Below are 15004 nucleotides of genomic sequence, written 5' to 3'. Positions count from 1 at the left end.
AATAGTAATAGTAATAGTCCCACATTTTGGGACTATTACTAATCTTTTGTTGATTGTTAACTGTTAGTTTAATTCCATTGTGGTCTGAGAAGATGCTTGGGATGATTTCAATGCTCTTGAATTTGCTGATGCTGTCTTTGTGCCCTAACATATGGTCTGTCCTTGAGAATGACCCATGTGGACTTGAATAAAATGTGTATTCCAGTTTCTTGGGATGAATGACTTGGGATGAGAGAGTGGGGTGTTGAAGTCCCCTACTATGACTGTTTTGCTGTTAATATATTGCTGTAGCTCTTTCAGTAAATGTTTGATGTATTTAGATGGCTTCTCATTGGGTGCATAGATGTTAATAATTGTTAAGTCCTCTTGATTGACTGATCCTCTGAGCATTAAGTAATGTCCATCCCTATCTTTTTAAATTTTATTTATTTTAAGTCTATTGTGTCAGATAAGAGAATAGCTTTTCCTGCCCCTTTTTGTGGGTCATTGGCTTGTATGATAGTTTTCCATCCTTTTACTTTGAGTCTGTGTTTGTCTTGTTGACTTAGGTGGGTTTCCTGTAGACAGCATATTGTTGGATTGTGTTTTCTGATCCATCTTCCTACTCTGTGTCTTTTAATAGGTGAATTCAGGCCATTGACATTTATTGATATCAAAGATTGAAGATATTTTCATGCTATTCTTGTAGAGTTTTAGAGTGTTCTGCTATATGACCTATTTATGGTGGTCTGACTTTTATAGGAGATCTTTCAAAACTTCTTTCCGGGGAGGCTTGGTGATAGAGATAACCCAGTGGTTATGCAGAGAGATTCTCACAGCCCCACTGCTAGGCCACATAAGTATAAATCTTCTCCTGTGTTTCCTGGTTAGTTCTCTGTCCCCTGGTGTCAGCACAGGGCCGCCTCCCCCCCACCATAGCCCCCATGCTCTAGCTTCTGAGGGCAGCAGCAATGGAGACTCACAGCTGCATTTGGTGAGTCTCAGGGGAGTCCTCTCCTCCCTTCAGCTGCCTTTTTGTTGGTGAAACAGACTGGAGGTGGTGTCTCAACTGGTAAACTGCTGGACTCTTACCAGCCACTTAATCTCTCCCTAGGCTGCTCAAGCCACACGTGTTTGCACTCACCGGTGATTTGGTGGGTTCCTGAAGTCGTTCTAGTCCTGTCTTGTTGCAGTCCCAGGTGATCTCCTCTGGTATTCCTGGTTTACCCGGGAGAAGAGAGGAGAGAAACATAGCTGCTGGTGCTCCGTAGCCCTGTCTCTTTTTAATGATGGAAAGGGAAAGTATATTTTCACAAAGAAGTTTTCATAATGTGAAATTGTGTTTAATGTTCTGAGTTACAGAGCTGACATTATAATATGGAGAGAGACGACCAAAGCATGACTGAATGTTGAAATTTACTTCAGAGTAGTTAACCAATTTTTTCTTTGGATGTAGTTAACATAAAGATTTTACAGGTTGGGGAGTTGGGCAGTGATACACCTGGTTAAGTGCACATAGTACCATGTACAAGGACCCAGGTTCAAGTCTCCAGTCTCCACCTGTGGGGGGAAAGTTTCACAAGTGGTGAAGTAGTGCTGCAGGTGTTTCTCTGTCTCTCAACCTCTCTATCTCCCCACACCCTCTCATTATCTCCTTGTCCTATCAAATTAAATAAAGTTAAAAACATTTTTTAAATAATTTACAGGCTAATAGTAATATGTGCACCAATAAGCAAAATAGATGTATGAATAGATTCAGTGTGAAATGGAATTCGTATTGACTTTAGAATCACATCAGTTTAAATAGCTTAAACTTCATTTTACTAAAAACTACATGGTAAAACAATTACCACATCATCTAGCTGCAATACACAAATTGTGTGTGTGTACATATGCTTGTATAAAAATCTGTCCTCTGTAATTCTTTGTGTAGGATATTATGTAATTCTACCATTACAGGGACTAGGAAAGGGACAACTGGATGGATTATTGATCATCATTAATTAAGTGCTTGACTGAGTCTAGAAAACATTAACAGCAGACTCAGCACCACTATGTACTTTGTTCCAAAATTGCTTGCCAACTGCAGTGTAGAAAAAACTATTGGCTTTAATTAATCCCAGCTTGGAATAGGTCAAAGAACAAGGAGAAAAGGGAAGGCAAAATAATAAAAGAGAGTGATGTCAAATATATTCTTTGTGGGAAGCAATTTAGATAGTGAAGGAAGAGATAAGGGCCTTGAATGTGTCTGGAAGACAAGTTTGTTTACTGACCAAGTTGGTTATAAACTGGGCTTCTTTGTTACAAAGCTTATGTTAGTGTTTGATGTGTCAAATTTTTATTCCTAAAATGAAATTATTCCATATTATACCAGTTTATTTGACTCTAGAGTTAAAACACCTCTGAGATCTCCGAGGATGTTAGAATATTTTTATATACAAATTTCTTTAGAATAGAAACACTGTCACAATTGTCTCTTAGCCTATGACATTTAGGATACAATGAATGCTTACTGAACTGAAATGAATTATGAGTTAACATTTCTATAGCATTTCCCCATACCGAACAGTTATGTATGCTTTTATATTCTAATAGAAAAAGCATGGATGTTCCACGTAAATGATCAGTAAAATAACAACTGCAGGGAGTTGGGCAGTAGCACAGCGGGTTAAGTGCATGTGGCGCATAGCCCAAGGACCGGTGTAAGGATCCAGGTTCGAGCCCCCGGCTCCCCACCTGCAGGGGAGTCTCTTCACAGGTGGTGAAACAGGTCTGCAGGTGTCTATCTTTCTCTCCCCCTCTCTGTCTTCCCCTTCTCTCTCCATTTCTCTCTGTCCTATCCAACGACGACGACGACATCAGTAATAACTACAATAATAAAATAACAAGGGCAACAAAAGGGAATAAATAAATATTAAAAAAAAATTTTTTAAAGACACCTGCAGAGGCAGTCTTGTAACATCATAACTTCCTGGTACCCTGTTATTTTGATATCATATTTATTTACTTTAAATCTCAAATGATCAAATCTTACATGAATATAACATAGACTTTTTGGAAAGTAAAATTATTCTTAGAAACCTTAAAATTGAATTTCTGGGGGCTATGCATGGCACAGAAAGTTAAGCGCATATGACGCAAATCAAGGACCAGCTAAGGATCCCGGTTCGAGCCCCCGGCTCCCCACCTGCAAGGGGGTCACTTCACAAACAGTGAAGCAGGTCTGCAGGTGTCTTTCTCTCCCCCAGTATGTTCCCCTCCTCTCTCTATTTCTCTCTGTCCTATCCAACAACAACAACATCAGTGACAATAATAACACTAACAAAGGCAACAAAATGGGGAAAATGGCCTCCAGGAGCAGTGTATTCATAGTGCAGTCCCAGAGATTACCCTGGAGGGAGGGAAAAAAAAAGTCATTCATATATCTCTGTGTTTTAACAAAAGATTTTTTTTTTAATCTGTATTTTAACTAAGTACTAACATTAAGGTAAATGAAAGCACTGGTCACTTTTTTTTTTTAATTTTTTTAGGCCATTTTTTTTTTAAATTTCAGATAACATTTTTAAGTAATATTTTTGGCAATTCATACCTGGGTTGTATAGTCCCCCATTACTAGGGAAGAAAAAATTGTTGCATCCCAGGATATTGTGTTTCAGCTGATAAATTTGGTGCCCGTTGCCATAAAGTAAAATGATAATGTCAAAAAATGAAAGTGTTGGAACCAGGGAAGTGACTGAACTGGTAGCACACAGACTTGGAGTTATGAGGTCTCCAAACTGAAGCACTGTATGCATCGCATATCTTAAAGAATGGTCTGGTTTATTTTCTCCTGCCCCCACCCTCAAGGTTAAATAAGTAAATTTTGAAAAATAAAATTAAAATATTAAGAATTTAGACTAGTATGATAAGAGCAGAAAAGTGGAGTACTTGTTGCATAGCCACAGTCATCATAGGAAGTCATACATCCCTCCCTTGGGAAGAAAAGGATGTTTGTTTTCCGTATCAGATTCCAAGTCATGAAGCCAAAAATTAAGGTTCAGAGTCAGTTACTTTATAGAGTAGTTAAGAAAAAATACTATTCAGTCAATTAGCCATTCAGCACTAATGTAGTCATAGATTATTCTAGAAACAAGAATTTCATCATAGAACCAAAACATTTCATTTTCACCTCTTTTGTCTTTTCCTCCGTGAACATCAGAAATACTACTGTATCATTTAAAAAATTGGTAGGATGGCATTTCCATGTTCATAGATGACTTCTGGAAAGCATTCGTGTGCCTCTAGCAGGATAGGCAGCTCTCACAGTTCTTGGTTTTCTTGCTTCTTGTAATTTATTTTTGTTTCATCCTGAAGTCAATTTATTGATTTTACTTCCTTTTTTTAAAAGTCATTTAAACATAATTTAAGTTATAGTATATTCATGTTTTAGTTTTTTGGTTGGATTTTGCTTTTGTTTTGCCTTTCATCCATTTTGTTTTTGGTTTTGTTTTTAACATTCCATGTGCACCCACCATTTTTCCCCTGACAGTGATCTACCTCAGGATCTTTGTCCTCTGTACAGGCCTGGAGAATGGGAAGACTTGGCTTCTGAAAATGATATCAACCCATTCAATAAGTTCAAATATCTCAATAAGGAAAAACGGCAACAGAATGAAGAGAGAACCATCACTTCAGATTCCAGATTAACAAGGTCTTTGGAGAAGTCAACTGAACACACAGATATAAAACCCTCAGACAGCTCTGTGTCAGGAAAATTAAAGAGAATAGAATCCTCTACAGAGGATTCGATTGTCTCTGTAGAGGCAACCAATGAGTCTTCCACAATGACTAAGGTCATCAAAGAACCTTCAGATACTCATGCTGCATTCAAATCTATAGCCAAAGAAAATTCCCTTTTAGGGGATGATGATGACTTCGTTAACTTAGAAGAACTTTCTTCTCAAACTGAGAGTGAATTGGACAAAAGAGACGCCTCAAAAGAGTGCCTTTCTCTTAACCGAGAGGAACTCAGAAAGGCTAAGTCACAAATAGTCAGTTCTACAGAAACACAGGTACAGTCAACCCCAAACTTTTCAGGAACAGAAAGTGATGCTGAGCTGAAGGGGGCATTAGATTTAGAAACCTGTGAGAAGCAAGATATAATGCCAGAGGTGAACAAACAGTCTGGCTCCCCTGAAAACCAGGTAGAAAACACTCTGAACATACAGGAAGATCTAGATAAAGTTAAACTCATTGAGTACTACCTTAGTAAAAACAAAGAAGGGCCACAGTTATCTAAGAATTTGCAAAAGGCTGAATTAAGTGATGGCAAAAGTCTGGAGCCAGTAGGAATAGACATCACCCTTAGTAGATCTTTTCCTCAGGCAAGTGATTCTCCGTCTGAGGGTAATAAAGAGCTCACTATAACCTGTGCAAAAGAGAAAGAGCCCTTTCCACTGCAACTGGAAGGAAACACAAGTAAAGAGTCTCTAGACTCCTCTTTGGATTCTACTCTGGACAGTAGCTGCCAAGGCACACAAATGGATAACAAATCTGAAATTCAGTTATGGTTACTAAAGAGAATTCAGGTGCCCATTGAAGGTAAGCCATTTTTTCTAAGACTTGCATAGGCAATAGCAAAAATATTACAGTCATTTAAGAACGGTGTTTTCTTATATACGTTAGTAACTGAGAAAATGTCATGTTATTTGTTTTGACATGTAATTTATACCATAGATTTCTATTTCAAATGTAGTTTTCATATTTGAAAATAAATCTCTTTATTTTATTTATATTTATTAGTTATTTGATAGGACAGAAAGAAATTAAGAAGGAAGGGGGAGAGAGAGAGAGACAGAGAGACCCCTGCAGACTAACCTCATTAATGAGACTTCCCTTCTGCAAGTGTGGACTGAGGCCTTGAACTGGGTCCTAGTGTGTGGTAATGTGTCTGCTCAACCAGGTGCATCACCACCCAGCCCCTTCAAGTGTTTTGTTGTTGTTGTTGTTGTTTTGCCTCCAGAGTTATTGCTGGGGCTTGGTGCCTGCACTATGACTCCACTGCTCCTGGAGGCCATTTTTTCCCTTTTGTTGCCCTTGTTGTTTATCGTTATTGTTATTATTGTTGTTGTTGTTGCTGTCATTGTTGTTGGATAGGACAGAGAGAAATGGAGAGAGGAGGGGAACATAGAGGGGGAGAGAAAGATAGACACCTGCAGACCTGCTTCAGACCTGCTTGTGAAGCAACCCCCCTGCAGGTGGGGAGCTAGGGGCTCAAACAGGGATTCTTATGCCAGTACTTGAGCATTGCATCCTATGCTTAACCCACTGTGCTACCTCCCAGCCCCCTTTGTTTTGTTTTGTTTTGTTTTTAACAAGTAGCTTTGGAGGGCCAAAGATAGCTCACCTAGTAGGGCACCTGCCCTGTTATGCACCCCAGGTTTAAGCTCTAACCATACCACATGGAATTACTGTGGCACTGGAGGAAGTGTCAGTGCTGTGGAATCTCTCTCCTCTTTGTCTCTACTTCAAAATGAGTAAGTCTTCCTGAAGTGATGAAATTGAGCTTGTGTGAACCCTCCCCCAAAAAGCAAAGAAACTTCTTTTTAATACCTTGCATTTCTAAATATAAAGGAATTACAAATGTATTTTTTGAAGCTAATTATAAACTGAATTACATTTTGGTGTGACTATGTTCTCAGTTCCACTCACTGATATCTATATTCTTCTGGATTAGAATTTTCCTGAATTTGGTTTTTATGTTCCATTCGCAGGGTGTGGCAATGTCAGTTGACTGAACCATCCCAAACTTTTTTGTTCTGTGCTATAGAAGATCTGGAAAGGGGAGTTGGGCGGTAGTGTAGCGGGTTAAGCACAGGTAGCACAAAGCACAAGGACCCGCATAAGGATTCTGGTTTGAGCCCCCGGCTTCCCACCTGCAGGGGAGTCGCTTCACAGGTGGTGAAGCAGGTCTGCAGGTGTCTTATCTTCTTATCTTTCTCTCCCCCTCTCTGTCTTCCCCTCCTCTCTCCATTTCTCTCTGTCCTATCAACAATGACATCAATAACAACAACAATAACTGCAACAATAAAACAACAAGGGCAACAAAAGGGAATAAATAAAATAAATACAAAAAAAAAGATCTGGAAAGTTTAGTTAGTTCAAATGTTGTGTGTTTCTGCCATGGTGTGGCCCTCTATACAAGGATTAGACATTAGTTTTGTTAACTTGAGTTTACTTTTGCCGATGTGATTGTCAATAATGAAGAATCCTTCATGTGTGATTCAGATATGCTTCCTTCTAAAGAAGAGAAAAGCAAAACCCCACCCATGTTTCTGTGCATTAAAGTGGGAAAACCAATGCGAAAATCCTTTGCCGCTCACAGTGCAGCCATGGTTCAGCAGTATGGCAAACGAAGAAAGCAGCCGGAGTACTGGTTTGCGGTTCCTCGGGAGAGGTGAGTATGGGCTAAAATGGCAAATCTGTTGGTCAGTGAGATTCACATTGCATCTTGTGTTTTTAAATTATGTTCTGGAAAATTTGTTTTAACTGGACATTTTATGATCTGTAGGAGGGTGTTACTGAAACAGCTTTCTCTAAGTGTGCTTTCAATATAGTACAATTGATGTTATCACAGACTCTTGTGTACCACTTTTGTAACTTTTCTCTAGATGATATTTTTTGTCTTTTTTACCAGAGCACTACTCGGTTCTGTTGATTGGTGGTAGCATGGTTGAGCCTGGAACCTTGTGAATGAAAGTCTTTGTGCTACTACTATGCCATCTCATAGCACATCTTCTGCACCCAAGCTGAATTTTTTTAATTTATTTTTTTTTGCAAAAAACAATGAAATATTTATAATTGATAATGACTCAAAAATTAACAATACTAGAGATTATAGATTCAATGAATTCCCGGGTTGCTGTTTTCCCCCTCTTACTGGGGGGATTAATGGTCTACAGTACAGTTTTTGACAAATCAGTAAAATTTGTCCCCAGTTGAATTTTAAGTAAAGGAATGTTTAGAAATTCTCAAGTACTTGTAACTGGAAGTGCTTTTTATTGGGAATAAAGGATTACTATGGAACTGGTTTATATCTCTCTAAGTGTAGTAGACGGGAATGATTACAGTTTTTAAATGGTTATTATCCTGGAGGAACTAATGACTGGTTTAACCACTTGAAGGTGATTATGAATTAAAAGCATGGAAGTTTAACACTAGAAGAAGCTCTCTCTCCTTTTTTTAAACTGCAAAGCAGTAACCCATTAAATATGTATCCCATGACTTCTTTTTTTCTTTTTTTTTTCTTGCCTCCAGGGTTATTGCTGGGGCTCGGTGCCTGCCCTGCAAATCCACTGCTCCTAGAGACTATTTTTTCCCTTTTGTTGCCCTTGTTGTTTATTGTTGTTGTTGTTATTGTTGTTATTGCTGTCATTGTTGTCACTGTTGTTGGATAGGACACAGAAAAATCGAGAGAGGAGGGGAAGACAGAGAGGGGGAGAGAAAGATAGACACTTGCAGACGTGCTTCACCACTTGTGAAGCAGCCCCCCCTGTAGGTAGGGAGCTGGGGGCTCGAACCAGGATCCTTGTGCTTTGTGCCATGTGTGCTTAACCCTCTGCGCTGCCAGCTGGCCCCCAAGAAGCTCTCTGTGTTTAGAGAAATTTTATCCTTAAATTGTGGAAGAAGAACTTTTACTGGTAAAAGAACAGTATTGGACAACTAAGATAGTGGCAAATTCTCTAGCGGTTCTATCCTGAGGATATCTTTCTAATGAAAACAATAAGAAAATACTAACTTGGAGGTGGGGGAGTCATGTTTTTCTTTTGTTTGCATGGTAGAATAAAAATGTGTTCACAGAGGATTTGTAATGTATTCAAAATGGTTAAACCTACATGGATTTCCCAGTATTTCCTTGAATATAATATTTGGGAAAACCTTTTGAGTAGACACACCTGTCAAGAACAAATAGTTTCTTTAAGCATGAATTATTAATTAAAATTGCATCCCAAACAAGGAGAAACAAATCCTGAACAAGGTCACACCTCTAACTTAGTACCCAGAATAATTCTCATCAAGAGAATAATTAATAGAATTATAATTAGTGAATGTGCTAAAATCTTTTCCCTGTCACACACACACTTAAGGTAGGCATTAGAGATCATTTATTGGTTTTTGTGTATAATCTACCAATTCTGCAATCTCCATAGTATCATATTGAAGCTACAAACTAAAGATACTAGAGTGATCAAAAATAATATTTGGTTTTTGTTATTTTAAAATGTTTCTGCATTAAAGTTCAGTAGCTCTGTTAAAAATCAAAGTTCTATATGCCCTGATGTATTAATCTCTGAGACACCTGTAAAAATGTTATCTGTATTTTTCAGATAAGAACATAGAATGAACTCCAAAGTATGTATATTCCTTTCTAGGAAGAAGTTGAAGATATAATGTAATTCATCATTTCTATGTATTTAAGATCTGTCAGAGAAATAATGTTATGTAAAATATTAAGAGAACTGCTTTGCCTTAACCAAGGTTCACACTGGATGAAGTTAGCCATGCTTTCTGAAATAAATGTGTCAATTATTCAAAAAAAAAAAAGTTCTAGAATCAAATTCCACAGAGCTAGATTATTTTTTAGAGGCTTAGTTAATACTTGATTTAACAGATGAAGAACCCAAAGCATTAAAACTTTCCACCACATTGTGGGTTATGTGAACCCCCATTAAAAAAATAACAAAACTACCATATATCTCACTGTTTCTCTGAGAAAATGTATTACTTATAACATGGGGAAATTTGACCTTTTCAACTTTATTATCTTTAGTGAGATGGTGTGTACCAACGCCTGTCCTAGATTGATAGCAATCTCACATGTAGTTATTTCACTGTCATTCTTTAACCCAAAGGAAATCTGTAATGCTGAGTAGTACTTCTCTTTGACCTCTTATATAAGTGGTTCTCTGAGTTTTAAAAAGTAGGTCACTTGTGGAATTCCATTATGTTATAGTTTATAGTGTCTGTGACCTATTTGTCTTTGGCAAACAAATAACCTGACATAGTTTTTTTTTTTTCTTTAGCTAATCATTAAATAATCAAAGATTTTCTGGGAATCACCAAAAGGACTGGGTTTCGACTGGAGAGAGGAGGTGGTTAGAGATTAATGAATTGGAATGAATTGAACTCCAGCGATTTGTTTGCCATCCTGGAACTAGAAAGATATCCTTGGGGACTCAAATCCCCTTTTGATGACCATACGTAGTTACTGTGGAGACTTGAGCTCCTTAATGTATTTGCTCTAGGGGAAAGCCATGGTCCTGGTGAATGGAAAAGTTATGGGAGGGGAAAGACTTAAGGGCTATTACCCCCTCCCTAATTGTCCCAAAAGTTCAGCTCTAGACTTTCTCTCTCTCTCTCTCTCTCTCTCTCTCTCTCTCTTTTTCTCTCTTTCTCTAAGAATTAATTTATTTGGGCTGGGGAGACATCATAATGGTTATGCAAAAGCCTTTCAAGCCTGAGGCTCTGAGGTCCCAGGTTCAATCTCCAGCCCCATCATAAGCCTGAACTGAACTGAGCAGTGTTCTGGGTCTCTCTCTCTCTCTCTGTGAGTGTGTGTGTGTGTGTGTGTGTGTGTGTGTGTGTGTGTGTGTGTGTGTGTATCAATCCCTCTGTATCTACTCTTCCTCATTAAAATAAACAAAATAAAATATTAAAAAAAAGAATTTGGGAGTCAGGCGGTAGCGCAGCAGGTTAAGCACACCTGGTGCAAAGCGCAAGGACCAGTTAGGATCCTGGTTCGAGCCCCAGACTCCCCACCTACAGGGGAGTCACTTCACAGGAGGTGAAGCAGGTCTGCAGGCATCTCTCTGTCTCTCTTCCTCTCTATCTCCCCCTTCTCTCTCAATTTCTCTCTGTCTCTATCCAATAACAAATTTAAAAAATAAAATAAATATTAAAAAAAAATTTTAAGAATTTATTTATTTATTCATAAGAATGATAGGAAGAGAGAGAAAGAACCATTCATCACTGTGGTACATGTTCTGCCAAGGATTGAACTTGGGACTTCATGGTTGAAAATCCAATGCTTTATGTAGGCACCACTTCCCGGACCACGCTCTAGACTTTCTTATCCTCTCTCATTGTCACCTATATAAAAGGCTGACATGACTGGATGAGTGGGGCTTCATCTAAATCAACACTCTCCAGCCTGGGATTGCACAGAGCAGATTTCGACTCATGCAAAAGCTATGAGGACAGTTTCAGCTTTCTCTGCTGAAAACTCTTTTCTCACTGGTATATGGAAATTGTGTTGGTTTATTTCTTATTTTTTTAATTTACTATTCCCCAATAGTACCCACTATTTTTTAAAATTTTTTTAAATTTATTATTCCCCAATAGTACTCACCATAGTTCTCCTAATATCATAGTTGTGGGTTGACTATATATATATATCTTTTTTCAAGTTTCTGTGTTTCAGTTCTCTATATTTCACTTATGAGTGAAAGCATCTCATAATTGTCCCACCCCATCTTTTCAGATAAAAGAAACAGTGCCTGACTTCCTCAGGTATTCTCCAGAATCTCTTCCTTCTCCATGATGGTGTAGAAACAAAGGTTCCTTGTCACAAACGTACTGGGTCCTGTTGGAACTGAGTTTCATAGCCCTCTGGTCATCTTCCCATAACATTTCCTTCCCTCTATCTCTCTGTCTCTCTCTCTCTCTCTCTCTCTCTTTCTCTTTTTAACATTTTTTTTTCCTTTATTGGGGGATTAATGTTTTACAGTCGCCAGTAAATATAATAGTTTCTACATGCATAACGTTTCTCAATTTTCCACATAACAATACAACCCCCACTAGATCCTCTGCCATCATGTTCCAGGACCTGTAATTATTTATTTTATTTTATTTTTTTACCAGAGTACTATACAGTTCTGTTTCATGGTGATACTGGGGATTGAACCCTCTGTTGTATATACCAATGTGCTGTTTCTCCCAGCCTGAAATTCTATTTTAGGTGTTCCCTTTAATATTTACCTTTGCTTCCTTTTTCACCTAACAGATTGCTGGTAAAACTAATTTTGTATATGCAGGCTCTGGCTGTATTGTACACTGGAAACATTATGATGAGATATTACTTCAGCAAAAAAAAATAAGCATAACATATCTTAGAAATAGAAGACATTGGAGGCCGAGTGATAGTGCACCTGATTGAGTGCACATGTTACATTGTGCAAGGACTTGGGTTCAAGCCCCAGTCCCCACCAGTCCCCACCTGCAGGGGGAAAGCTTATCAAGTGGTAAAGCGGCACTGCAGGTGTCTCTGTCTGTCTATATCTCCCTTCCTCTCAATTTCTGACAGTTTCTATCAAATAAATAAAGATAATTAAAATTTTTAAAAATAAATAAAAATAAAAGATATTGGACCAGAATAGATAGCATAATAGTAATGCAAGGAGACTCTCATGCCTGAAGCTCCAAAGTCCCAGATTCAGTCCCCTGCACCACTGTAAGCCAGAACTGATCAGTGCTCTGGGAAAAAAAAAAATGCATACAACTTAGCTATTACCAACTGTAACTTTTAAAAAATATATTTATTTATTTATTCCCTTTTGTTGCCCTTGTTGTTTTATTGTTGTAGTTATTGTTGTCGTTGTTGGATAGGACAGAGAGAAATGGAGAGAGGAGGGGAAGACAAAGAGGGGGAGAGAAAGACAGACACCTGCAGACCTGCATCACCGCTTGTGAAGTGACTCCCCTGCAGGTGGGGAGTCAGGGGCTTGAACCGGGATCCTTAGGCCGATCCTTGTGCTTTGTGCCACCTGCGTGCACTTAACCCGCTGAGCTACCACCTGACTCCCCAACTGTAACTCTTTTACTTAGAATAAAAAGTGCTCATATGCTGGTGGTTTATAAATCTCCACACACTAATATATACTAAGAATACTAATAAATAAATTATTACAAAGCATTTCAGAGAGTTGTAGGCCATAAATAAGTGGGAAAATAAGTTTTCACTTAAACAGGAATTCCTGGTTATTTCTTGAAAAGGAAATTATTTCTTAGTTATTAAAAAAAAAAGTATTTTATATAGAATAGTATCTAAATCACAGAACTTAATCATACAGTAAGTCTCTAGATAGCGCTGCAAACTTTCCAACAGCTTTTCTAAACTTCTGGATAAGGATCCCTGTCTTAGTTCTCTAGAACCAGCCTAAGGCCTGTAAGGAGCTATGCACTCAGTGACTGATTTTACTAATGTCATCAGCTCACTTACCACAACAGCCTGTTTATCACATTAGACATTTCTATGTCAGATGGATAAAGTATTTCATTCTAGGACCCAAAATTTCTGAGTATTCTCATTCACCACGGCTCAGTTTGGGAATTCATCCATCTCAAGGCAATTCAAGACTGTACCTTTTACAGAGTAAAGGATAGTATTGTTGTCATATTACACTTAAAGATAGCACAGGCTTATCCATTGCAAAGGTATAAAATCAACCCTTGTCAACACCAAGAAATGCAACCGTTATAGTATGGGAGTTTGCTGATTTTAATTATAAATTAAATGAATTTTTTTTCTCTCTTACTACACGCTTAGAGGTTTAGGTGGGAATTAACGATAGAACTGCTGTAGGTCTGAACTCACATTTGGTGGTCATAGCTTAGGAACATTCTAGGCTGCAGTCATTGCAAGAACAGTCTTTTTTCAAGTAGGCAGAGTATGTTGACCCAACCTCCCACATTGAGGGCAAGGTCTTGTAAAGTGAGATCTTGATTTAAGTTGACAAATTGTGTGAGGAGGGGAGAGATGTTTCATATCCAAGTATTAAGTCATTTCTTTATTAGGCAGGGAATGCTAGTTTATAGTATCGCCAAATGTATCACTCTCCTTGGACATTGATAAGTACTTTTCATCTGACTAGTTATGCTGCTATGCTTGTGAGGATAGGAAGTGACTGGTATTTTGTGGATGAAATTTTGGATGCTCATTCATTGAACTGAGGTGGTCTAATCAGAACTTTGCATGGCAGTAAAGAGTTTGGCTAAAATGTCCTTTCATAAGATGTTTTTGCAGTTTTGTTTTTAACATTTGCTTATTATTCAAATATACAGTGTGAAAACCCTTTATATTTTACAGTGGTAATCTGGCCATTGTTTAAATAATTTATGCCTCATAATTAAAATTATTAAATTTAGGAAAAATTTTTAAAAACATACTTATTTTAATGAAAGTCATACAGGGGGAAAGATACCAAGCAGGATGGGAAGGTAGACACCAGAGCACTGCTTAGCTTTGGCTTGTGGTGGGATTGGGGATTGAACCTGGGACCTCAAAACCTCGAGCATTAAAGTCTTTTTGTAGAACCATTATGTTATTGCCCTAGGTTATAATCTTATAATTTTGTTAACTGTAATTCATTTTTATTTCTTCAGACTTTCAGCCTTATTTCCATGCATAGACTTAATATTATATATGTATGTATGTATGTATGTATATATATGTATATTCACTATTTTGTGAACTGCTTTTGCTTGAATGTCTTTCCGTGATATTAGTTTGTGCATCCCATGAGCATGTATCACTTATATGTAATGAGTAAAATCATAAAAATTTAAGTTGACTATCTGATTGTACTAGTCACTTTATAATAGTACCCCTGTGAAGAATAAGTAAAGTGTTTATGAAAGCACTTCACTCAGAGAAAAAGGGTGAATTAAAGGAATTACAGACTGACCTAATTTATTAATAATGTATTCACTAATCAAAAGTAATTTGCTTCTATTGGGATCTGAGCTAATTTGAAAACTTTAATTATTTTCAGTGACGTGAAGACCAGTACCAAGAAAACCATAATGTTAAGCAGTTTTAAAGTATTCTACTTTCCGAAACAGCATAGGTCCTGATTAGACAAGTGAGATATATTTCCCAATACAAACCCTGTATCGGGCACCTATTATGTCATCTGTACTCTTGATGTTTTATGGTGAGAATATTGCTAGTATATATTAAAAAGAATAGTACCTAAGGAGTTTGCTCATG

At 37.7% G+C, this 15004-nt stretch overlaps 1 protein-coding gene across 4 annotated transcripts in view; it reads left to right on the top strand.

Annotated features, from left to right (window-relative positions):
• Nucleotides 1-15004, top strand: part of NCOA7 (nuclear receptor coactivator 7) — a 202331-nt gene that overhangs the window by 133553 nt on the left and 53774 nt on the right. For 3 of the 4 annotated variants that reach the window (XM_060190505.1, XM_060190504.1, XM_060190506.1), the window contains 2 exons: nt 4508-5559; nt 7246-7414. In XM_060190505.1, the coding sequence (XP_060046488.1) occupies nt 4508-5559; nt 7246-7414 (1221 nt within the window). The remainder of the gene's footprint in view (nt 1-4507; nt 5560-7245; nt 7415-15004) is intronic. The other variant, XM_007528336.3, reaches the window with a different exon arrangement.

This window comes from Erinaceus europaeus, chromosome 4 (genome assembly GCF_950295315.1).
Source record: "Erinaceus europaeus chromosome 4, mEriEur2.1, whole genome shotgun sequence".
Lineage (NCBI taxonomy): Eukaryota > Metazoa > Chordata > Mammalia > Eulipotyphla > Erinaceidae > Erinaceus > Erinaceus europaeus.
The sequence above is the reverse complement of the archived record's forward strand: the minus strand, read 5'-3'. Positions and strand labels throughout refer to the sequence as shown.